The 17,298-nt window shown below is 61.1% G+C and overlaps 1 protein-coding gene across 1 annotated transcript in view; it reads right to left on the reverse strand.

Annotated features, from left to right (window-relative positions):
- Positions 1-17,298, reverse strand: part of HMCN2 (hemicentin 2) — a 34,729-nt gene that overhangs the window by 813 nt on the left and 16,618 nt on the right. The window contains 50 exon segments of the mRNA XM_061476628.1: positions 55-181; positions 407-526; positions 758-1,075; positions 1,172-1,300; positions 1,385-1,424; positions 1,426-1,454; positions 1,587-1,824; positions 1,928-2,049; positions 2,222-2,359; positions 2,565-2,714; positions 3,580-3,849; positions 3,987-4,047; positions 4,049-4,069; positions 4,146-4,336; positions 4,407-4,541; positions 4,702-4,915; positions 5,244-5,428; positions 5,550-5,684; positions 5,948-6,082; positions 6,188-6,295; positions 6,381-6,545; positions 6,744-6,865; positions 6,980-7,136; positions 7,264-7,391; positions 7,614-7,761; positions 7,922-8,063; positions 8,192-8,328; positions 8,434-8,515; positions 8,591-8,781; positions 8,866-9,138; positions 9,453-9,550; positions 9,737-9,920; positions 10,003-10,127; positions 10,580-10,739; positions 10,833-10,976; positions 11,472-11,603; positions 11,696-11,809; positions 12,124-12,285; positions 12,535-12,631; positions 12,810-12,997; positions 13,065-13,178; positions 13,333-13,551; positions 13,766-13,916; positions 14,037-14,179; positions 14,686-14,799; positions 15,182-15,358; positions 15,760-15,939; positions 16,419-16,505; positions 16,677-16,790; positions 16,928-17,089. Of these exon segments, the coding sequence (XP_061332612.1) occupies positions 55-181; positions 407-526; positions 758-1,075; positions 1,172-1,300; positions 1,385-1,424; positions 1,426-1,454; positions 1,587-1,824; positions 1,928-2,049; positions 2,222-2,359; positions 2,565-2,714; positions 3,580-3,849; positions 3,987-4,047; positions 4,049-4,069; positions 4,146-4,336; positions 4,407-4,541; positions 4,702-4,915; positions 5,244-5,428; positions 5,550-5,684; positions 5,948-6,082; positions 6,188-6,295; positions 6,381-6,545; positions 6,744-6,865; positions 6,980-7,136; positions 7,264-7,391; positions 7,614-7,761; positions 7,922-8,063; positions 8,192-8,328; positions 8,434-8,515; positions 8,591-8,781; positions 8,866-9,138; positions 9,453-9,550; positions 9,737-9,920; positions 10,003-10,127; positions 10,580-10,739; positions 10,833-10,976; positions 11,472-11,603; positions 11,696-11,809; positions 12,124-12,285; positions 12,535-12,631; positions 12,810-12,997; positions 13,065-13,178; positions 13,333-13,551; positions 13,766-13,916; positions 14,037-14,179; positions 14,686-14,799; positions 15,182-15,358; positions 15,760-15,939; positions 16,419-16,505; positions 16,677-16,790; positions 16,928-17,089 (7,276 nt within the window).

A 17,298-nucleotide genomic window follows, 5' to 3' on the forward strand; every position in this document is an offset into this window, starting at 1 on the left:
ATGGTGCCATGAGGAGTGTGGGATGGGCACCCACTGCCCCGCAGCATCACTCACCCAGGGCTGGAGCCTCTCCGGTACCCGGCTGGGCACGGCGCATCCGCACACTGGGCACCTCCACGGGTGTTGAAGCACATCTGGTCCGAGCCACACTGCACAGTGCCCTCTGCACACTCATCCACATCTGTAGGCAGAAGAGAGATAGACCTGAGGGTGACGGAGTGTCCCCAGCTCCCAACCCCTGCCTGGGGCCCTCAGACACTGGGGCAGAGAGACCAAAGGAGGAAGAAGGAGAAAGAGTTGCAGCCCCAAAGGGGTGACACCAAGGGCACCATGGGGAGTGCATTCACACCCCAAGGCATACAGCATCCACCAGAGCAGGGGCATCTCCCTGCACCCCCACACTGACCATGGCAGCTCTTCCCATTGGGCAGCAGCTGGTACCCAGGGGGGCAGACGCAGCGGTAGCTGCCCGGGGTGTTCCTGCAGTCGTGCTGGCACTGCCTCAGCATCTGGCACTCATCAAGGTCTGTGGGGTGAGAGGGGTGAAGGCAAGCTGGGAGGTGTCAGTCCCCTCTGGTGCCCACTGCCCTGCAGCATCCTGGCTCTCACCAACCATCCCCAGCACAGCCAAGCCCAGAGAGACCTCAACCCCATGGGCAGGGGCTCAAACAAATGGGAGACAGGGCAGCAACTGGCACAGGAGCTGCCTTTATGGCCTCCGAACTCCCTGCAAAGCCCTTCCCTGATGCACACTCACCAGTGCAGGTGCCATTCTTCCTGATGAAGCCCATGGGGCATGGAGGACCCCGGGCACCCAGCCCCACATCCTTTGCGACCCGGCGAAGGGCAAGCTGGGTGTATAAGGACCCTCCCCAGGGGCTGCTTGGCCCCAGCCTGCCCACAGGGGTGTCCCGGTGGGTGCTGTCCGTTGTGTCCCCTCCATCCACCTCGGCTGCCCCACATTCTCCATCCGGCAGCAGGGTCCTGCCGGAGGGACACAGGCACTCATAGGAGCCCCGCAGGTTGCGACACTCAAAGGCACACGGTGGAGGAAACTGCAGGCACTCGTTTATGTCTGGTGGAGGAAAGAGATGGGGAGTTGCAGCTGGATGGGGAAACTGAGGCTGGAGCAGGGCAGGAGAGCGACTGTGACCCTGTGCCCAGCTCGTACCCAGGCATGGCCAGCCAGTGCCCAGCGAGTGGTAGCCGGGAGGGCAGACGCAGCGGTAGGTCCCCGCAGTGTTCTGGCAGAGCTGGTTGTAGCGGCAGGCGTGGGACCCCACGGCACATTCATCGATATCTGGGCAGCAGAGACAAGGTTGGGGTGATGGGGAGGTAGCACCATGCAGCACCGTCCTCACACCCCCTTGGGAAGGGTCCGTACCAATGCAGTGCAGCTGCCCAGGGCCCAGGATGAATCCCACTGCCCACTGGGCACTGGTCTCCATCAGCTGCTGGGAATCAAGCGGAGGTGATGGGAAGGGGCAGGTCACTGCAGGGACGTAGCCTTTGCGCCCTCAGAGCCACTCAGGGCTCACAAGGGATCCCGGTGTCTCCATCCCCATCCCTATGAATCCCCCCGTTACCAGCATCAAGAGAGGCACGGAGCTGGAAGCGGAGCTGCTCCGAGGCTGGGTCATAAGAGGTTTTGATGGCGCTGGCCCGGACATGCTGCACCTGGGGGGGCTGTGGGCCCAAGGGGGGGTCATATACGATGGTGTGGTTGCAGCGGGCACGGATGATGTGCCCATCCCGCAGGAATCTCTGCACTGAGCCTCCTGAGAGCTGCCCTGTGCCTGTCTGCACATACTGCTCACTGAAGTCCTGGGGAGAGGCAGGGAGCGGGGTCAGGCCATGGACTCCCCCCCCCTCAAGGCTCCCAGTATGGGAGGGATTGCCCCACAGAGAGAATGGGCAGCACCGGCACCTGCAGCAGCACTGCGGCATCACCGATGCTCTCTGGCACAGAGCCGCTGATCACGGTGTCCAGCAGCAGAGCACCAGCAGCATCCGTGCCCCGGGAGAGGTGGGTGACCCGCAGAAGCTCTCCTGCCACAGTGAGGAGCAGTGAGCAGCAGCCCACAGCATCCCTAAACACAGCTCCATCTCCAATGGGAGCCTCAGCCCAGCGCAGAGATGAGTCCCAGGGATGGAGCATAGGGGAGATGGAGGCTCCAGAGCCCCCAGACTTTAGGGGCCTGGGGCCCCTAACACTGCTCACCTGTGCCAAACTGCAGCTGAGATTCCTGATGGAATGTGCCCCGGGTGAGCAGGAACCCATTCCGGGCCTCACGGCTGGTGTGCACCAAGGACCAGTAAATGGGGGCGATGACAGCGACCAGCACCCGCATCAGTGGCCCTGAAGACGGGGGAGAAAAGGGGTCACCCTCCTAACATGCACCCAGCCCTCCCCAACTACCCCAGGCTCCTCTCCCCTAGGGAACAGCACAGCTGTGGAGCGCTGCTTTGGGGCAGCAAAACATTAAAATGCATCTTTCCCTCCAAATTTACACCTGACACAGGTCAAAACCCTCCCTGGGGTGAGGGCAGGGCTGGTGACCTACCTGCAGCGGGTGGGATGCTACCGATGCTGCTCCGGATGGCGGTGGTGCCGGACCGCGGGTCATCCAGCACGCTAGCATCGAGGGTGGTGACACCGAGCTCATGGGTGTTGATGGCCCCGGCCAGGCTTCCCCGCACCCGGCGCGGCTCCTCTGGGGTGGGAGGGACAGGGGTGGTGGTGCTGGGGCTGCTGTCCCTTGGGAAGTGGGCAATCTGCCCTCTCAATAGTTTGTGTGTGAAGAAAACCTTGTTTTCTGGAGGTAAAGGCTGCAAGCACGGCCCTCAAAGACCCCATAGGTCTGGGCAGCCACGTCGACAGGGGATGCTGCAAGTGTGGCTCCATATCTTGTACACACAGATGCGCACCAAAAACCCCCCAAATTCTGCTCTGTCTCAACCCCTGGTCCTGGCCACAGCCCTAAGCTTTTCTTTGCTTCTCCTCTGGCATATCCGGCATCAAATGCCAGCAGCCATGCAAGGAGCATGCAGAGCATCCTCTGTGCTGCTGGCCAGCCTGGCCCTCCGAGGGGGAGAGGATGTGCCTGTACATTAAGCAGAGCCCCTGGGAAATGGGAATTTAATCACAGGCAGGAAGGCTGAGGAGATGCAAACAGGAACCTGGGCTAGCACACGGCAGCTGTAGGATAAGGATTTGCCTGGGCTCAGACCTTTAAGTGAGCAGCAGAAGAGAGGGCAAACCAGAGCATGGCAGGGGGGTTGGAACTGGATGATCTTAAGGTCCTTTCCAACCCTGACTATTCAATGATTCTGTGGCTGAAGGGGTTTAGAGCAAGCAAGGAAAGACAATATCCCTCCAACCACCCTGCAGGAGGTCTCACCCTGGGGTGTAACAGCACTAGGGGCAGCCCCATCCCTGAGCCAGCAAGAAGCCCCCAGGCTTTAAGCAACATGATCGAGTGGAACGTGTCCCTGCCCATGCAGCTGGATGAGCTTTAAGGGTCCCTTCCAACCCAAACCGTTCCATGATTCTATGAAGCAGCAGAGGAGTGCACCCACCTTGCACAGCCAGGGAGGCATGGGCCACAGCAGCCCCCAGGGTGCTGCGAGCGAGGCAGGAGTACCTGCCCGCATCACGGCGGGCAGCAGCAGGCAGGAGCAGCGTGGCATTGGGCAGGATGCGGGCACGGGGACCCTCGGGCAATGGCTCCCCATCACGCTGCCATTCCACAGATGGGGTGGGCTCCCCAGACACGACGCAGTGCAGCAGCACCCGCTGCCCGGCTCGCACCACCGCCACCCGTGGCATCACCACCACCACGGGGGCACCTGGGCAAGGAGAGCAGTGCAGCATCCCGGTGGTACTGTGGCCATTCCCCAAGGGCCCAAAGGGTGATCTGGGGGGGCTGAGGGGTGATGCGATGGGCAGTCCTTCAAAAAGTGGGTGCAGAGGGGGCAGCACTCACTCTGTAGGGCCAGGGTGACCACCTTTGCCGCTGTGCCTCCATCGTTCTCTGCCACACACCGGGTAGTGACCCGCGTCGGTGCTCTAGCGGTACCAACAGCATCAGTGCGGTGCTTGGCTTTGTCGTGGAAAGCACTGGCACCCCTTAAGCCCCACTCACCCTCACGGCACGGATGGCCAAGGAGCCGTTGTGCAGCAGACGCAGGCGCCCACCAGCCACCACCGGCACCCCATCCTTGCTCCAGCGGACAAGGGGCAGGGGGTGGCCCCGGGCATTGCAATGGAGGAGGACATCATCCCCGGGATGCTCCACCTGGTAGGTGCTGGGGTCCCCCTGTATGATGGGTGCCTCTGGGAAAGGGAGAAGGATGGCAGAGGTAGGGAGCCAGCTGAGCACCCCGGGTTCCCTGCCAGCACCTACCTCTGATGGAGACAAAGGCGGTGGCCCTGATGGCACCGGCTTTGTTCTCTGCATGGCAGATGTAGGTCCCGCTGTCGGCACGTGTGGCTGCCTCCCGTCTCAGGGTGCTCCAGCCGCTCTGTCCCGACACGCCATCTGTGGGTGCAAAATACCCAAACAGCATGGTTGGGGACCAGCCTTACAAACCCTACACAACCAGGCATGCCGGCATTCCACTAAGGGGAGCAAGGCCTGGGATGGCAGCAGGATCACATCCTCCCCCAGGCTCAGCATCCCCTGCCCGCTGCCTTCGCACCAGTGATGAGCTGCCCCTTGGACATCCAGGATACTCGGGGCTGGGGGCTGCCCGTGGCGGCACACACCAGCTCCAGCCGCTCGCCCCGGCTCAGGGTGACGTCCTGGGGCAGGCGGGTGAAGGTGGGCAGGCTGTGGATGGAGAGGGAGAGCCAGCGAGCAGCGCTCCCGGCCGAGTTCACCGCGGTGCAGGAGTAGCTCCCGGCATCCTCTTCCTGCATGGGGAAAAAGGGAGGATAAGGAGGGGCCAGGTTGAGTCTGGGGTCCAGCTGCAGCCCTGGCTCACTGGGCTGTGGCTCTGTGTACCCCAAAAGCCATAGGTCATCCACTTAGTGAATCCCACATCAGCAAGCCCACACTGCCCCAACCCAACAGCCCGTTGCAAAGGACCAAACAGGGTTTTCCCTCTGCCCAGTGTTTCTGAAAGCAGCCAGGGACACAGCACGATGCAGAGCAACCCTTTCCTTTCAGCAGCAGCAGACACTTGTTTCTCAGCTCTCTGGCCTTACAGCTGGCTTGGCAGCAGGAAGGGATGGTCCTTACCTGGACATCCCGGAGCAGTAGGTCCCCAGAGGGCAGGATCTTCCCCCCACTGCCCCGCACTGGGGCTCCATCCCGGCTCCAGGACACTCGAGGCTCAGGAATACCACGGGCAGTGCAGGGCAGCAGCACCTCCAGCCCCTCTAGCCCCTCCAGCTCCGCCGGGCCAGCAGCAATGACGGGAGGCACTGGATGGGGCAAGGACAGGGACTTGCTTGCACCTTGGCAGCCACATTTCACTGTGAGGTGCAGGGGAAGGAGCAGAGCAAGAGGGGAGGGCAAGTGATGGGGCTCTGGTTGCTGCCTTACCTTGCACAATCAGCCTGGTCCTCCCCGCAGCAGTGCCTGAGGGGTTGCGAGCCACACACAGGTAGGTGCCTGCATCCCTTGGGGAGGCTCGGAGGAGGTGGAGCTGCCCGTTGGGGAGCACCTTCAGCCCAGGCCCTGCGGGGAATGAAGGGCAGGATGTGCCATGCAGCCATGCCGGTGTGCGGATGGATGGTGTGCAGGGGCTGCTTCCCACCCTTCCTGGGGCTTCTCCAGGGAATGGCTCCAGCGACCACTGCACCCATCCTGGTCAGGAGCTGGGAGGACCATCCACAGTGTCACCCAGCACCCTGCTAGGACACCCACAACCCATGGCACCCACTCCCCCCCTCCCCAGACAAAGGCTGCAGGCAGCACGGGCTCCGCAGGCTCCCTCTCACCTCCGGCAATGCCAACACCATCCTTCTGCCAGGTGACCTCCGGCTGTGGGATGCCGGTCGCCTCGCAGGACAGCACCGTGCTGGTGTTGACCATCACCATCACCATGCCAGGCAGGGGCTTCAAGGCAGGGGGGTCTGCAAGCAGTAGGGCAGTGCTGCTCACCAGGGCTCCCCTCCAAGGTGTGCCAAGGAACAGGGAGCGGGACCCCAGGCTCACGACACCCCCGGAGCTGGATGTACCGTGCACCATGAGCCGGAGATGCTTTCGGGCTGTGCCAGCAGCGCTCCGCGCAGTGCATGTGTAGTGACCAGCGTGTGTGGGCAGCGCCTGCCTGATCTCCAGGGCCCCTGGAAGGCAGCAGAGGGAGGCAGCGGGCAGAAGGCAGACAGGGACCCACTGCCCCGCTGGGGCTGCGCTGCCCCATGCCTGTACCTGTGGGCAGGATGCGGTACCCCGCTCCGCGGCTGCCCAGCCGAGCCCCCTCCTTGCTCCATGACACTGCAGGGGGGGGCACACCGGAGGTGTAGCAGGTAAGGACAGCAGGGGACAGCCGAGTGACAACCACATCCGTAAGGTCATTGGCAATGGTGGGAGGCACTGGGGAGGGGAGGCAAGAAGGTGAGCAGGGCTGCATGGCAGATGCTGAAGGGGATTCCATCCCCATGCACTTGAGCATAGACATTGACTGCTTTCCTTCTTGCCCAGGTCTAGAGAGGGGACCCAAGCCCACAGGAGATCCGTGTCACCTGGGAAAGCTGCTCCCAGCAAGACTCACAGCCCTAACAGCTCACTCACCATGGATGGACACACTGAAGGCCTTGCGTGCCTCTCCAGCAGCATTGGTAGCGATGCACTCGAACCACCCCTCATCCCGGGGACCAGGGCTGGTGATGAGCAGTGACCCAGATGACTGCAAGCTACATGGGCAGAGCATCGGGGTCAACCTCTGCCCCATGAGGAACAGGGAGAAGGGGAGAAAGGGTCCTATGGTGCGACCCTTTGGTGGGTGAAGCGGCTGGTGTTGTGGGTACCTGTAGGCGCCGGGCGGGAGGTGTGGGTTCAGGGGGTTACCATCCTTCTCCCATCTGATGTGAGGCTCAGGGGATCCCCTGGCATCACAGGCCAGTGTGGCCGGCTGCTGAGCCAGCAGGGTGAGGTTGGTGGGCCCGGGGGTGATGGCAGGAGGGACTATGGAAGCACATGGTGATGATGAGCAGAGGACAGCAGCACATCATTGCACTGATGAGAGCTGACCAGCAGCCATGGGTTGGACTGGGGTGAGCCCAGGAAGGATCCATCTGGCTCGTCCACTTACTCAGGATTTGGAGGTCCAGGCCTCGCCAGTCGGAGCCGGCGGGGCTGGATGCCATGCAGAGGTAATAGCCTGAATCCTGGACCTGAACGGGGTTGATCTGCAGGGAGCCTCCTGGCAGGAGCTGCAGCCTGGGGAAGGAGAGCAAAGCAGCCCCTTGAGGCTCTGCATGTCTGGGCTGCAACACATGGGGACAGGCATCCGGGAGGGTGACACGTAGCACATGTCCACTGAGCTCGTGTGGGGCCAGCTCTTCACACAGGGGGGCAGTGCTCCAGGCACACCAAAACACCCACTGATGGGGAGGGTGGCACAACCAAGAGCCAGCTCCTGGTGCCCGCAGAGCCCCGTACCTGCTGCTCCCGTGGAGGGGCAGGAGCCGTCCATCCCTCCGCCACGTCACTCGGGGCTCGGGCCACCCCTGCGCCCGGCACGGCAGCACGGCAGAGCCATTGAGCAGTGCTCTCACCTCCTCGGGGCCCGGCTGGATCTCCGGGGCCACTGCGGCAAAGCCAGAGACAGGGCTCAGGGGATGGAGAACCTCAGCTCCAACCCCGCCTTCCCATTACCCCAAGCACAGGGCACCCCATAACATTGCACACCCCTAAGCTAACGGGGAGCATTCACTGCTACCAAAGCCCCGTGACAGGGTGGCACTCACCATGGACCTCCATGTGGACGTTCCGGCTGGTGCCCCGCAGTGCACTGGTGTCCCTGCAGCTGTATTCCCCACCATCCGCTGCCACCACAGCCTGGATCTGGAGGAAGCGTCCCTCGGCCAGGACCTGCCTGCGGGAATCCTCCTGACACCCCCCCCAAAAACCTCCCATCAGCAGCTTCTCCCCAGTCACCACCACCACGAACCTGAAGGGGCTGGTTAAGGTGCACCCCAGCCCCTGCACCAGCCCAGGTCCCATCGCATCGCACACACCTGCAGCGGGGAGCCCTCCCGGTGCCACTCGATGTGGGGGGACGGCACAGCATCCTCTGGGCACTCCAGGATGAGCTGTCCCCCTGCCATAGCAGTGATGCTGGGGGTCCCTCCAATGCTCGCCATGCTGAGAGGTGCTGTGGGGCACGCACCAGGGGAGTCAGGGGTGGTGAATGGGTTGGGTACCCACATATTTGTCCCCATACATCATGCATAAGGCTCCCATTCTAGGGCCATGTTACCTTGGATGTTGATGTGGAAGCTCCTGCTGTCCTCCCCAGCAGGACTAGTAGCCAGGCAGGTGTACAAACCAGCATCAGCCACCTACACAGCCAGGAGAGAGAAACACTGGGGCACAAAAAGGAAGTGCAGGTGGGGAGAAGAAAGAGGAGCCTCTACCTTAGCGCTCTCGATGTGGAGGGAGCTCTCATTCCCCAACACAAGCCAGGGCCCTGCCAGCAGCCGTCCATCCTTCTCCCAGGTGACAGTGGGCATGGGGACCCCCGTCACCACGCACGTCAGCTCTAGCGGGGTGCCCACAGTGATGGACATCTTGGTGGGCTGGGATGCAGCCTTGATGCGGGGTGGCTCTGCAAGGCACACAATGAGATGGGTGCGCTCATCCCTTCCTTGCACCCAAAACACATCCTTGCTCCCACATCCCCGGCACGCACCCATCACCAGGAGGTGGAAGGCTTTGCTGGCCTCCCCCACTTCGTTTGCAGCCAGGCAGGAGTACACCCCAGCATCAGCCGGCCCCACAGCCCCCAGGCTCAGCCGCGGGCCGCTGGGCTCCCTGGTGCTCTGCCACTGCAGGGGCTCTCCATCCTTCAGCCAGGTCACTGCTGGTGCTGGGGACCCGGTGGCATCACAGGTGAAGGTGACATCGGAGCCCTCGGCCACCATCTGTTCCTCACTGCTGTCTGGGCTGTCCAGGACGGGGGGCACTGGGGAGGGAGGAATTCCCTTTACAGGGGGGTTATGGGAGGAAAGGTGGGTGCCCAGGCACTGGGGATGTGCTTGGCAGGTCCCTGCTGTCCTGTGGGCACCCAGAGATGTCTCAGCATCCCCACAGGGAGCTCTGGGACTGTTTTCAAGCTGGTCCTGCCTTGCTCCATCCTCTCCGAGCACACCCTGACTAAGGGATGGCTCAGGACCCCACTTGGAAATAGGACTGCAAAGCACAACACGTGCTCTGACAGCAGAGTCAGTGCCTGGGCTCCCTCTGGTCTGCCCTCCCCGAATTCCTCATTTCCCATACCCCGTATCTGCAGGACGAAGCTGCGATCGGCCACCCCTGCCCGGCTGGAAGCAATGCAGGTGTAGAGCCCGGCGTCAGAGACCTGTGCCTTGGAGATCCTATCCCATGGAATGGGAAACAGGGATGGGGTGGAGGCATCACCCCCAGGTCCCCCTCTGCCCACCAAAGCCTCCACACTGAGGTGCAGCCACCTCGGGGTGCAGCCATAGGCACCCCCATCCATCAAACCTGGGTACCAGCCCCAAAGACTGCATCCGAGCATCACTCCGAGGGCGGCTTCTTACCGGAGAACGTGCCCAGCTGAGAGCAGGGTGACACGGGGGGACAAGGGCAGGGGCAGCCCATCCTTCAGCCAGGTCACGTGCAGTGGAGGGGACCCCTGTGCCTGGCACTCCAGTGTCACCATTGCAGACAGGACACCCCGGACCACCTCTGAGTCATCGGTGCCTCTCTGGATGGCAGGAGGGACTGGGCAGGGGGACAGAGGGCCTGATGTGGCTGTAAGGGGCTGATGGCCCTGGCACTGCCCATAGGTCCCGGCTCTGCTCACCCAGCACGCTCACTGTGTGCAGCTGTGTGTCTTCACCTGCGCTGTTTCGGGCCAGGCACGTGTATGCCCCCGAGTCGGCAGCTTGGAGACCCTCAAGGAGGAGAGAGCTGCCATCCGGGGACATCCTGCATGGGGAGGATGGAGCAGTGACCTGTGTGTCCATCCCTGATGTGCCCATGGGGCGGAGATGCTCTGTGCTTGGTTCAAACCCAGGCTGCAGGGTTTGGGATGCGCTGCAAGGCCAGGGCAGTGGCTGGGACTCTGCCAGGGTGCAGGGCCATGCAGGATACCAGGGCTTAACGCATGATGGTGTTCCTCAGCAATCACAGAGTGGTTTAGATGGGAAGGGCGCTTAAAGCTCATCCAGTTCCAGCCCCTGCCATGGGCAGGGACCCCTTTCATAGAGCAGCTTGCTCCAAGCCCCTGTGTCCAACCTGGCCTTGAACACTGCCAGGGATGGGGCAGCCACAGCTCAGGCATGTCCCAGCCCAAGCAGACGGAGGGGGAAGCAGCAGCAGAGCTCAGCCTGCCTCGCACTGCACACGGGGAAACTGAGGCACGGACGGTGCAGACTCACCGGGCGTGGGAAGGGGGCTGCAGCCCCAGGGGCTGCCCATCCTTCAGCCAGGAGATCCGGGGCGGGGGCTGCCCCTCTGCCTGGCACTCCAGCATCACCCCTCCGCCCTCCAGCACGCTGTGCTCACTGGGGACCCCCGCGCTGGTGATCCGGGGTGCCACTGCACCGGGGAGAGAGGGGGGATGAGGATGGGGAGGAAGAGGAAGGGAATGAAGGCTCCCTCTGATGGAGGAGCCGCCGCAGGAAGCCCTACCTCGCACCAGCACCAGGAAGTCCTTGCGTGTCTCAGTGCCTGTGCCCTGCACCAGGCAAGTGTACCGGCCCTGGTGGAAGGGCTGGAGGGGGCTGAGCTGGAGCTGGGTCCCTCCGGACACCAGGCCCTGCTCCGGGCTGTTGTCTGCGAGGAGAGAGGGTGAATGAAGGTGGCTGCAGCAGCGATGCTCCACCAAGCCCTCTCCCAGGGATATTATCATGCTCCCCTCTTCCTACCCCCAGGACCCAGGTTTGGGGACATTGTTAAAGCAGAGGATGGGGTCTGCAGAGCACTGGGCATCACTAGAGCTTTGCAGGAGAAAAGGGCCACTGGTTCTGGGGCAAATCCCTGTCCAAGCAGATACCCCAAAAGCTGGTACCCATAGGGCCTACTCCCACGTCCCTCCATGACATCTTAAGCCCACATCCCATTGCTTTAAGCCTCAGGAACAAATCTGAGGCCTGCTAAAAACATATAGGCAAAATACCAGCCGCTTCATGCTCTATCCCCTCCCCTGTGAGGCCCTATAGGTCTCTTGCAGCAGGATTAGGAATGAGGAAACTGAGGCAGGGTTGCTTCAGACAGGGTGGCAGCGAGGGTGGGGATGGCAGCGTGGCACAGGCTGTGCTGTGCACATACCCAGCTGGCTCCCATCCTTCAGCCAGGTGATGGCAGGGGCGGTCACGCCGGTGACTTGGCAGGTCAGGACGAGGGGGGTCCCTATGTCAGCTTCGAGCATCTCCTGCTGCGGGTCCTGGACGTCAGGGGGCTCTGAGGAGGAGAAGGGATGTGTGAAAAGGAACGTGGTGTTCGCTGTCAGCTCCTCGGGAGGCAAAGCTCCCTCCGAAGGCCTCAGCACCTACCGTGCACAGTGAGGATGAAGCGCTTCTCGTCCTGGCCAGCCACGTTCAGTGCCACACACGTGTATGTGCCCGAGCTGGAAGGCTGCAGGCGAGAGAGCTGCAGCACCCGAGAGCCTGCAGGAAGCAGAGAGCAAGGAGCCAGGAGCAGGTCTGGACCACCCCAGAGGAAAGCAGGCAGCCAAGCTCTGTACGAGAGGTATCTGACCATCCAAACCCCTCTTTGAGGTGCACAGCAGCAAAGGGTGCTGAGCTCCTGAGAGCAGCAGTGAAGAGTCTGCAGGATGCAGCCCTTTGTGCTGTCCAGGGCAGCAGGTTGTTAGCGCATGGAACAGCTAAAACTGAGCTTGAGTCCCATGTGTGGCATACAGAAGGGCTGGTTAGGAGAGCTAGAGCCCACCACCAGGGGAGAGGCTCTCCTCCTGATGTACCTGGAGTGATGGTCACCTCCTCACCGAGCTGCAGGATGCGGCCATCCTTGTACCAGGCAATCTCTGCTGTGGGGTGGGACCGGACATCGCACACCAACGAGATGCTGCCATTGATGACACCGTGGATGCTTTCGGGGTTTGTGCCCGCAATCCAAGGAGCTTCTGCTCCGGAACACCCCAAAAGACAGAGCCAAAGGGGAACCATCACCACAGAGGCTGAGTTCTCCACAGGAGGAAATGCACACCGAGCATCTTGTGCTGGCACCTCAACCTCCTGGCACAGGGAAAGCGTGAGAGCACAAGGAAACGGAGGCAGCCATTCGGTTCGGGAGCCACCGCTGGCAAAGGAGGAAGAGGAGGAGGAGGGTGGTAAATGAGCAACCCAGGGAAGGGTTGCTGGCAATACCTTACCCTGCACAGTGAGGGCAAAGTGCTTCTCAGCTGACCCAGCCGGGTTCTCGGCCACGCACGTGTAGCTGCCCATGTCACCCACCTCCACTGCAGCCACCTGAAAAGGGGAGCAGAGCTCTGCTGAGGGCTGCCCTGACCCATGGAGCTGCTGGGGCTCCCTTAGGGACCTCGGCACGTGGCAAGACCAAAGGGAGGGAAGAGCATCTCATCCCCTCCATCTGATCTCTATTGTGCTCCCCCACCAGCACAACCCCCCTGCCGAGGGGGACACGGACCTGCAGTACTGTGCCGCCCTCCAGGAGCTGATGCCGTGGGCCAGCCACAACGGGGACATCATTCCAGAGCCAGGACACCGCAGGCACCGGGTGCCCAGTGGCCTCGCACTGGAAGCGGACGGTGCCGTTGATGGTGGCTGTCACCTCCTCAGCCAGGTCCCCCGTGGCACCGTGGATGGCCGGGGCGGCTGGAAGCAGGCGGTTATGGGGCTGCCGGGTGCCTCCATCCTCTCCCTGCCCCAGCCCCGTACTCACTCAGCACCTCCAGCTCATAGTGCAGGCGGCCCCGTCCCGCTGCACTGGCTGCCTCGCACGTGTACCTGCCCGCATCCTCTTCCCTCACTGCCAGCAGCTCCAGCGCCCGGCCCCCTGTGGCAAAGAGCAGCGGTCAGAGGGTCCCTTCTGCACCCCTGCATGTCCCACAGGCAGGATCCAACCTCCTCCATCCTGTGGATGCTCTCAACCCACAGAGCTTCTGCAGGAGCCCCGTCCAAACCCCACAGTGGGGGTCCATGCCTATTACCTAACAGCATCCGCACGCCCGGGCCAGGGGAGAGGGGCTCCCCGTCCTTGTACCAGGTGAGCTGGGGAGGTGGAATGGCATTGGTGTCGCAGTACAGGGCGGTGGGCTGGTTGAGGACAGCTTGCCGGTGCTCCGTCACCTCCCCATCCTGGTCTTCCTCCCTGTAGAAGGCCTCAAGGGCTTCACTGGAGCTTGTCTGCTGCTGGAAGAGGGGTGGCACTGCGGGGACAGGCTGTGGTCAGCTGTGGGGAACGGGGACTCACACCTCCACATGCAACCAGAGCATCTGCCCAGGCCTGACCGGGGCCAAGGAGATGCTGGTTTTCCTGCAGGTACAAGCTCCCTTCCTGCACACCCTGCTCTGCTCCCACAAGGACCCCACCGAGGCCGCCTCCTCTTGCTGAGACACCCACTGCTATGGGCACTGGCCCACCTTGGACATGCACGATGAAGTCCCTGTCGTCTTCACCCACAGCATTGGTGGCCACGCAGCTGTAATGGCCCGAATCTGAGACACTGGCTGGCTTGATCTGAAGGACCTGCCCCTCGCTGAGGATCTGGAGGTGACCATCACTTTCCAGGAGCTGCACGGGGACGCCAGCCCCAAGGCACAGAAGAAACGATGGTAGGAGGAGATTACACAGCCAGGAATGGGACAGAGCCCAGCCAGCAGCTCCTTTTAGGAGTCACAGTCAGGGCCTCACCTGCTTGTCCTTGTACCAGCGGATGGTGGGCTCGGGCACAGCCCAGGTCTCGCACTCCAGCATCACTGTGCTGTTGACCCGGGCTTTCACCTCCTTCACAGCATATTCCCCTGAAGGCTCGTCTCTGGCAATCCAGGGAGGAACTAGTGTGGAGAGATGGCACAGATGAGAGAGGAGCTCTCATTGCCCTTGCTTTGCCCTAGTCAATGACAGGCAGCACCTCAGGGTGCTGATGGACTCGACAAGCGGTGTCCTTTGGGGGTGTGTTGGGACCAGTACTGTTTTGTGCCACGTCAGTGGCATAGTGGGAGCAGGTGCACCCTGTCCTGTGAAGACAGGCTGAGAGAGTTGGGGTTGGTCAGCCTCGAGAAGAAAAGGCTCCGAGGAGATCTTATAGCACTTTCCAGTGCCTAAAGGGGCCAACCAGAAAGCTGGAGAGGGGCCTTTGACAAGGGTCTGTAGGGACAGGACAAGGGGGAATGGCTTTAACCTGACAGGGGAGACCAGATGCTTTTTCGGGTGGCAGCACCAGCTACACAATGTGCAGTTCCCCGGGATGAAGGCATGGGAAGGGAAGGAAGGAGCACTGCCTTGGTTACAGTGGTGGGATCGCTGCAGGAATTAAGAAGGACATGGAAAGCTCCCGCACCCAGGACCTTCACAGAGTAGCTCTTCATGGCCTCCCCGGCTCCATTGGCCACAATGCAGCTGTATGTGCCTGCATCCTCTTCCTGTGCATTCAGGATCTGCAGCCCGTGGCCACCTGGGCAAAGGGGATCTCCTGAGAGGGTCTCTACTCATAGCCTCAGCTGTCTGCCCCCAAGCAGCACGGAGGGCATCCTAAGGGACCTGCTGACCACCCGCAAGCCTGACCCAAGGGGGTTTAATGCTCTTCTGCAGCCCAGTTTCCAGGTTTGTGGAAATCAGTGCTATCCCACTGATGCTGCTGAGGATGCTCTATCCATTATCCGATGATGCAGCACATGGAAAAGCAGCATCCACCTGATGGGTCCTGCAGGATGGTGACCTCACCATCCCATTGCCCTGGTCCGCAGCCAGACCAACAAAAGGCCCCGCTCCCAATCCCACAGGCATGCAGCAAGGGGGCACTGTGGTCATGCAGGCAGTGAATGCCCGCACAGTACCAGGGAGCAGGAGGATGTTTCTAGATGCTTTGAGGGGAACCTCATCCTTTAGCCAGGTGACACTGGGAGATGGGTATTCCTGAGCCTCGCAGACCAGGGAGATGGGGTTGTTGATGATCACTGTGACTTCTTCTGCAGCAGCACCACTGTGGGCATCTCCAGCAAAGGTAGGACTGGCTGCAGAGACATGTTTGTGTAGCTGATCAGCTTTAGCACCCACTTAGGCTTCCCAGTTGCTTCACCTCCCAACCAGAGAGCATGATCCAAGATCTGGGAGTTGGACTTGACCCCACAGCATGTACAACACAAGTCCAGCTTCAGACTCTGCCCCGAATTGCTGCCCTCCAAAAGCAGAAGGTATATACCCCTTTCCCATAAACCAACATCAGAAATGGATCCTGCACTACATGGACCCTCCAAGAGGTCTCACAAATGCTTTGGGTCAGGTCCAGGACCTTATGTCATCCCATACCAAGGGATCCTCATCCCCTACCTGGGGTAGGCAATGAAAAAGCCCTCTAAGTCCATGTCCCCTGCTCACACCTGAGACTCTGTCTCCATCCAAAGGCATCTCATACCCAAAACGTCCAGCAGGTAGTGCTTGGTTTGATTTGCCACAGAGCAGGAGTAGCGGCCAGCATCAGACAGGGAGGCTCGGGGGATGTGGAGCATGGAGCCATCAGGAGATATGGAGAAGGTGTCCCCACGGGGCAGAGGGTGGCCGTCTTTCAGCCAGGTGATCTGGGGCTGGGGGCTGCCTGTGTGGGATGGAAAGCAGGTTTTAGCCTTCAACAGTGAAGTTTTTCCATGTGTGAGCACAGCCTGACCGGGGTCACTGCGCCGGAGCTTTTCTGGGAAGCCGGAACATCAGCCCAAATCCAAGATTGTCATGATCTGGATCAGGGTTTTACAGGCTGCTGGATGCGCCAGCAAGAAGAAAGAGAACTGTCCTGAGTAGGAGGTGATTGATTATCCCCACCACTAAAGGAGAAACCAGATTAGAGGAATTTCAGCTCCATCTGGGAGCGATCGGAGCTTATGTCGTGGACCAAGTTCCCCACGTGGGCTCCCCCTCCCCAGCACTTCCCGGACAGCCCAACTGCAAAGCCAGGAACCATCCCAAAAAACCTCTTCAACTGCTCTCATGTCATTGGCTGGAGCCATCCCTTTGCTCTGCACCCCAAAGGGGGGCCCAGGTCAGCTCCCACCTCCTTGTGCCACCCCGCGTGATGCTCACCCGCAGGCAGGCAGGACCAGGTGACGGGGTGACCCTCGGGCACTTTGGTGATCTCTTCTTCACCCATGTTCTCAATGTGGGGAGGAGCTGGGAACACAAGGCACCAGGGACCTCAGCAGCTGGACAGCCTCACCGAGCCTCTGAGCTCACATGCTAAGGCACAAAGGAGTCCAGCACTGCAGCCCCCGCCATGCCCAGTCTTAACTTGTGCCTCTTCCTGCAAGGATGAAACTGAAATCCTTGAAGCCCTCTCCTTACCTAGGACCTCCACGTAGAAATGCCTCCTGGCCTCCCCAGCTACGTTGCTGGCCAGGCAGGAATAGTGGCCACCATCCTGCGCTCGGGCATGGGTGAGCCTCAGCAGCCAGCCCCCTGGAAGCAAGGAGCAGAGAGGTCTCATGGCCCCAAATCCAGGCACCAGCACATCCCACATTTAAACCCATCAGCGTCAGGGTAAGACGTGTTCCTGAAGCACTCGTCTCTTACAGCATCCGTGCCTCATCCCTGACCTGAAAGCACGTGTGTGTGCTCGCTGGGGGTGATGGGAGACCCATCCCTGGACCAGGTGACTGTGGGCAAGGGAACGCCGGTGGCCTCGCAGGTCAGTGTCAGGGATCCTTGCAGAGAGACACTGATATTGGTTGTCGGTCCTTGAATGAACTCAGGAGGAACTGGGGATGCAGAAAACAATGGGCATCCATTTGCAAAGCAGCCGAGACAGCAAAGGAGCAAGTCACATAGGGAAAACTGGGTAAATCCAGCTTGTTCCCACCCTCCTGCTTTGTAGACGTTGAGGACACAAGCCCAGAAGGACCATCAGCATCATCTGAAGTTGTCAGCTTTGAAGATGTCATGGCACAGGTGACCCACAGCAAGTGTG

Source organism: Pezoporus flaviventris, unplaced genomic scaffold (genome assembly GCF_033815535.1).
Source record: "Pezoporus flaviventris isolate CSIRO_AGI_PZ_B2104156 unplaced genomic scaffold, CSIRO_AGI_Pfla_v1 ptg000097l, whole genome shotgun sequence".
NCBI classification, from domain to species: domain Eukaryota; kingdom Metazoa; phylum Chordata; class Aves; order Psittaciformes; family Psittacidae; genus Pezoporus; species Pezoporus flaviventris.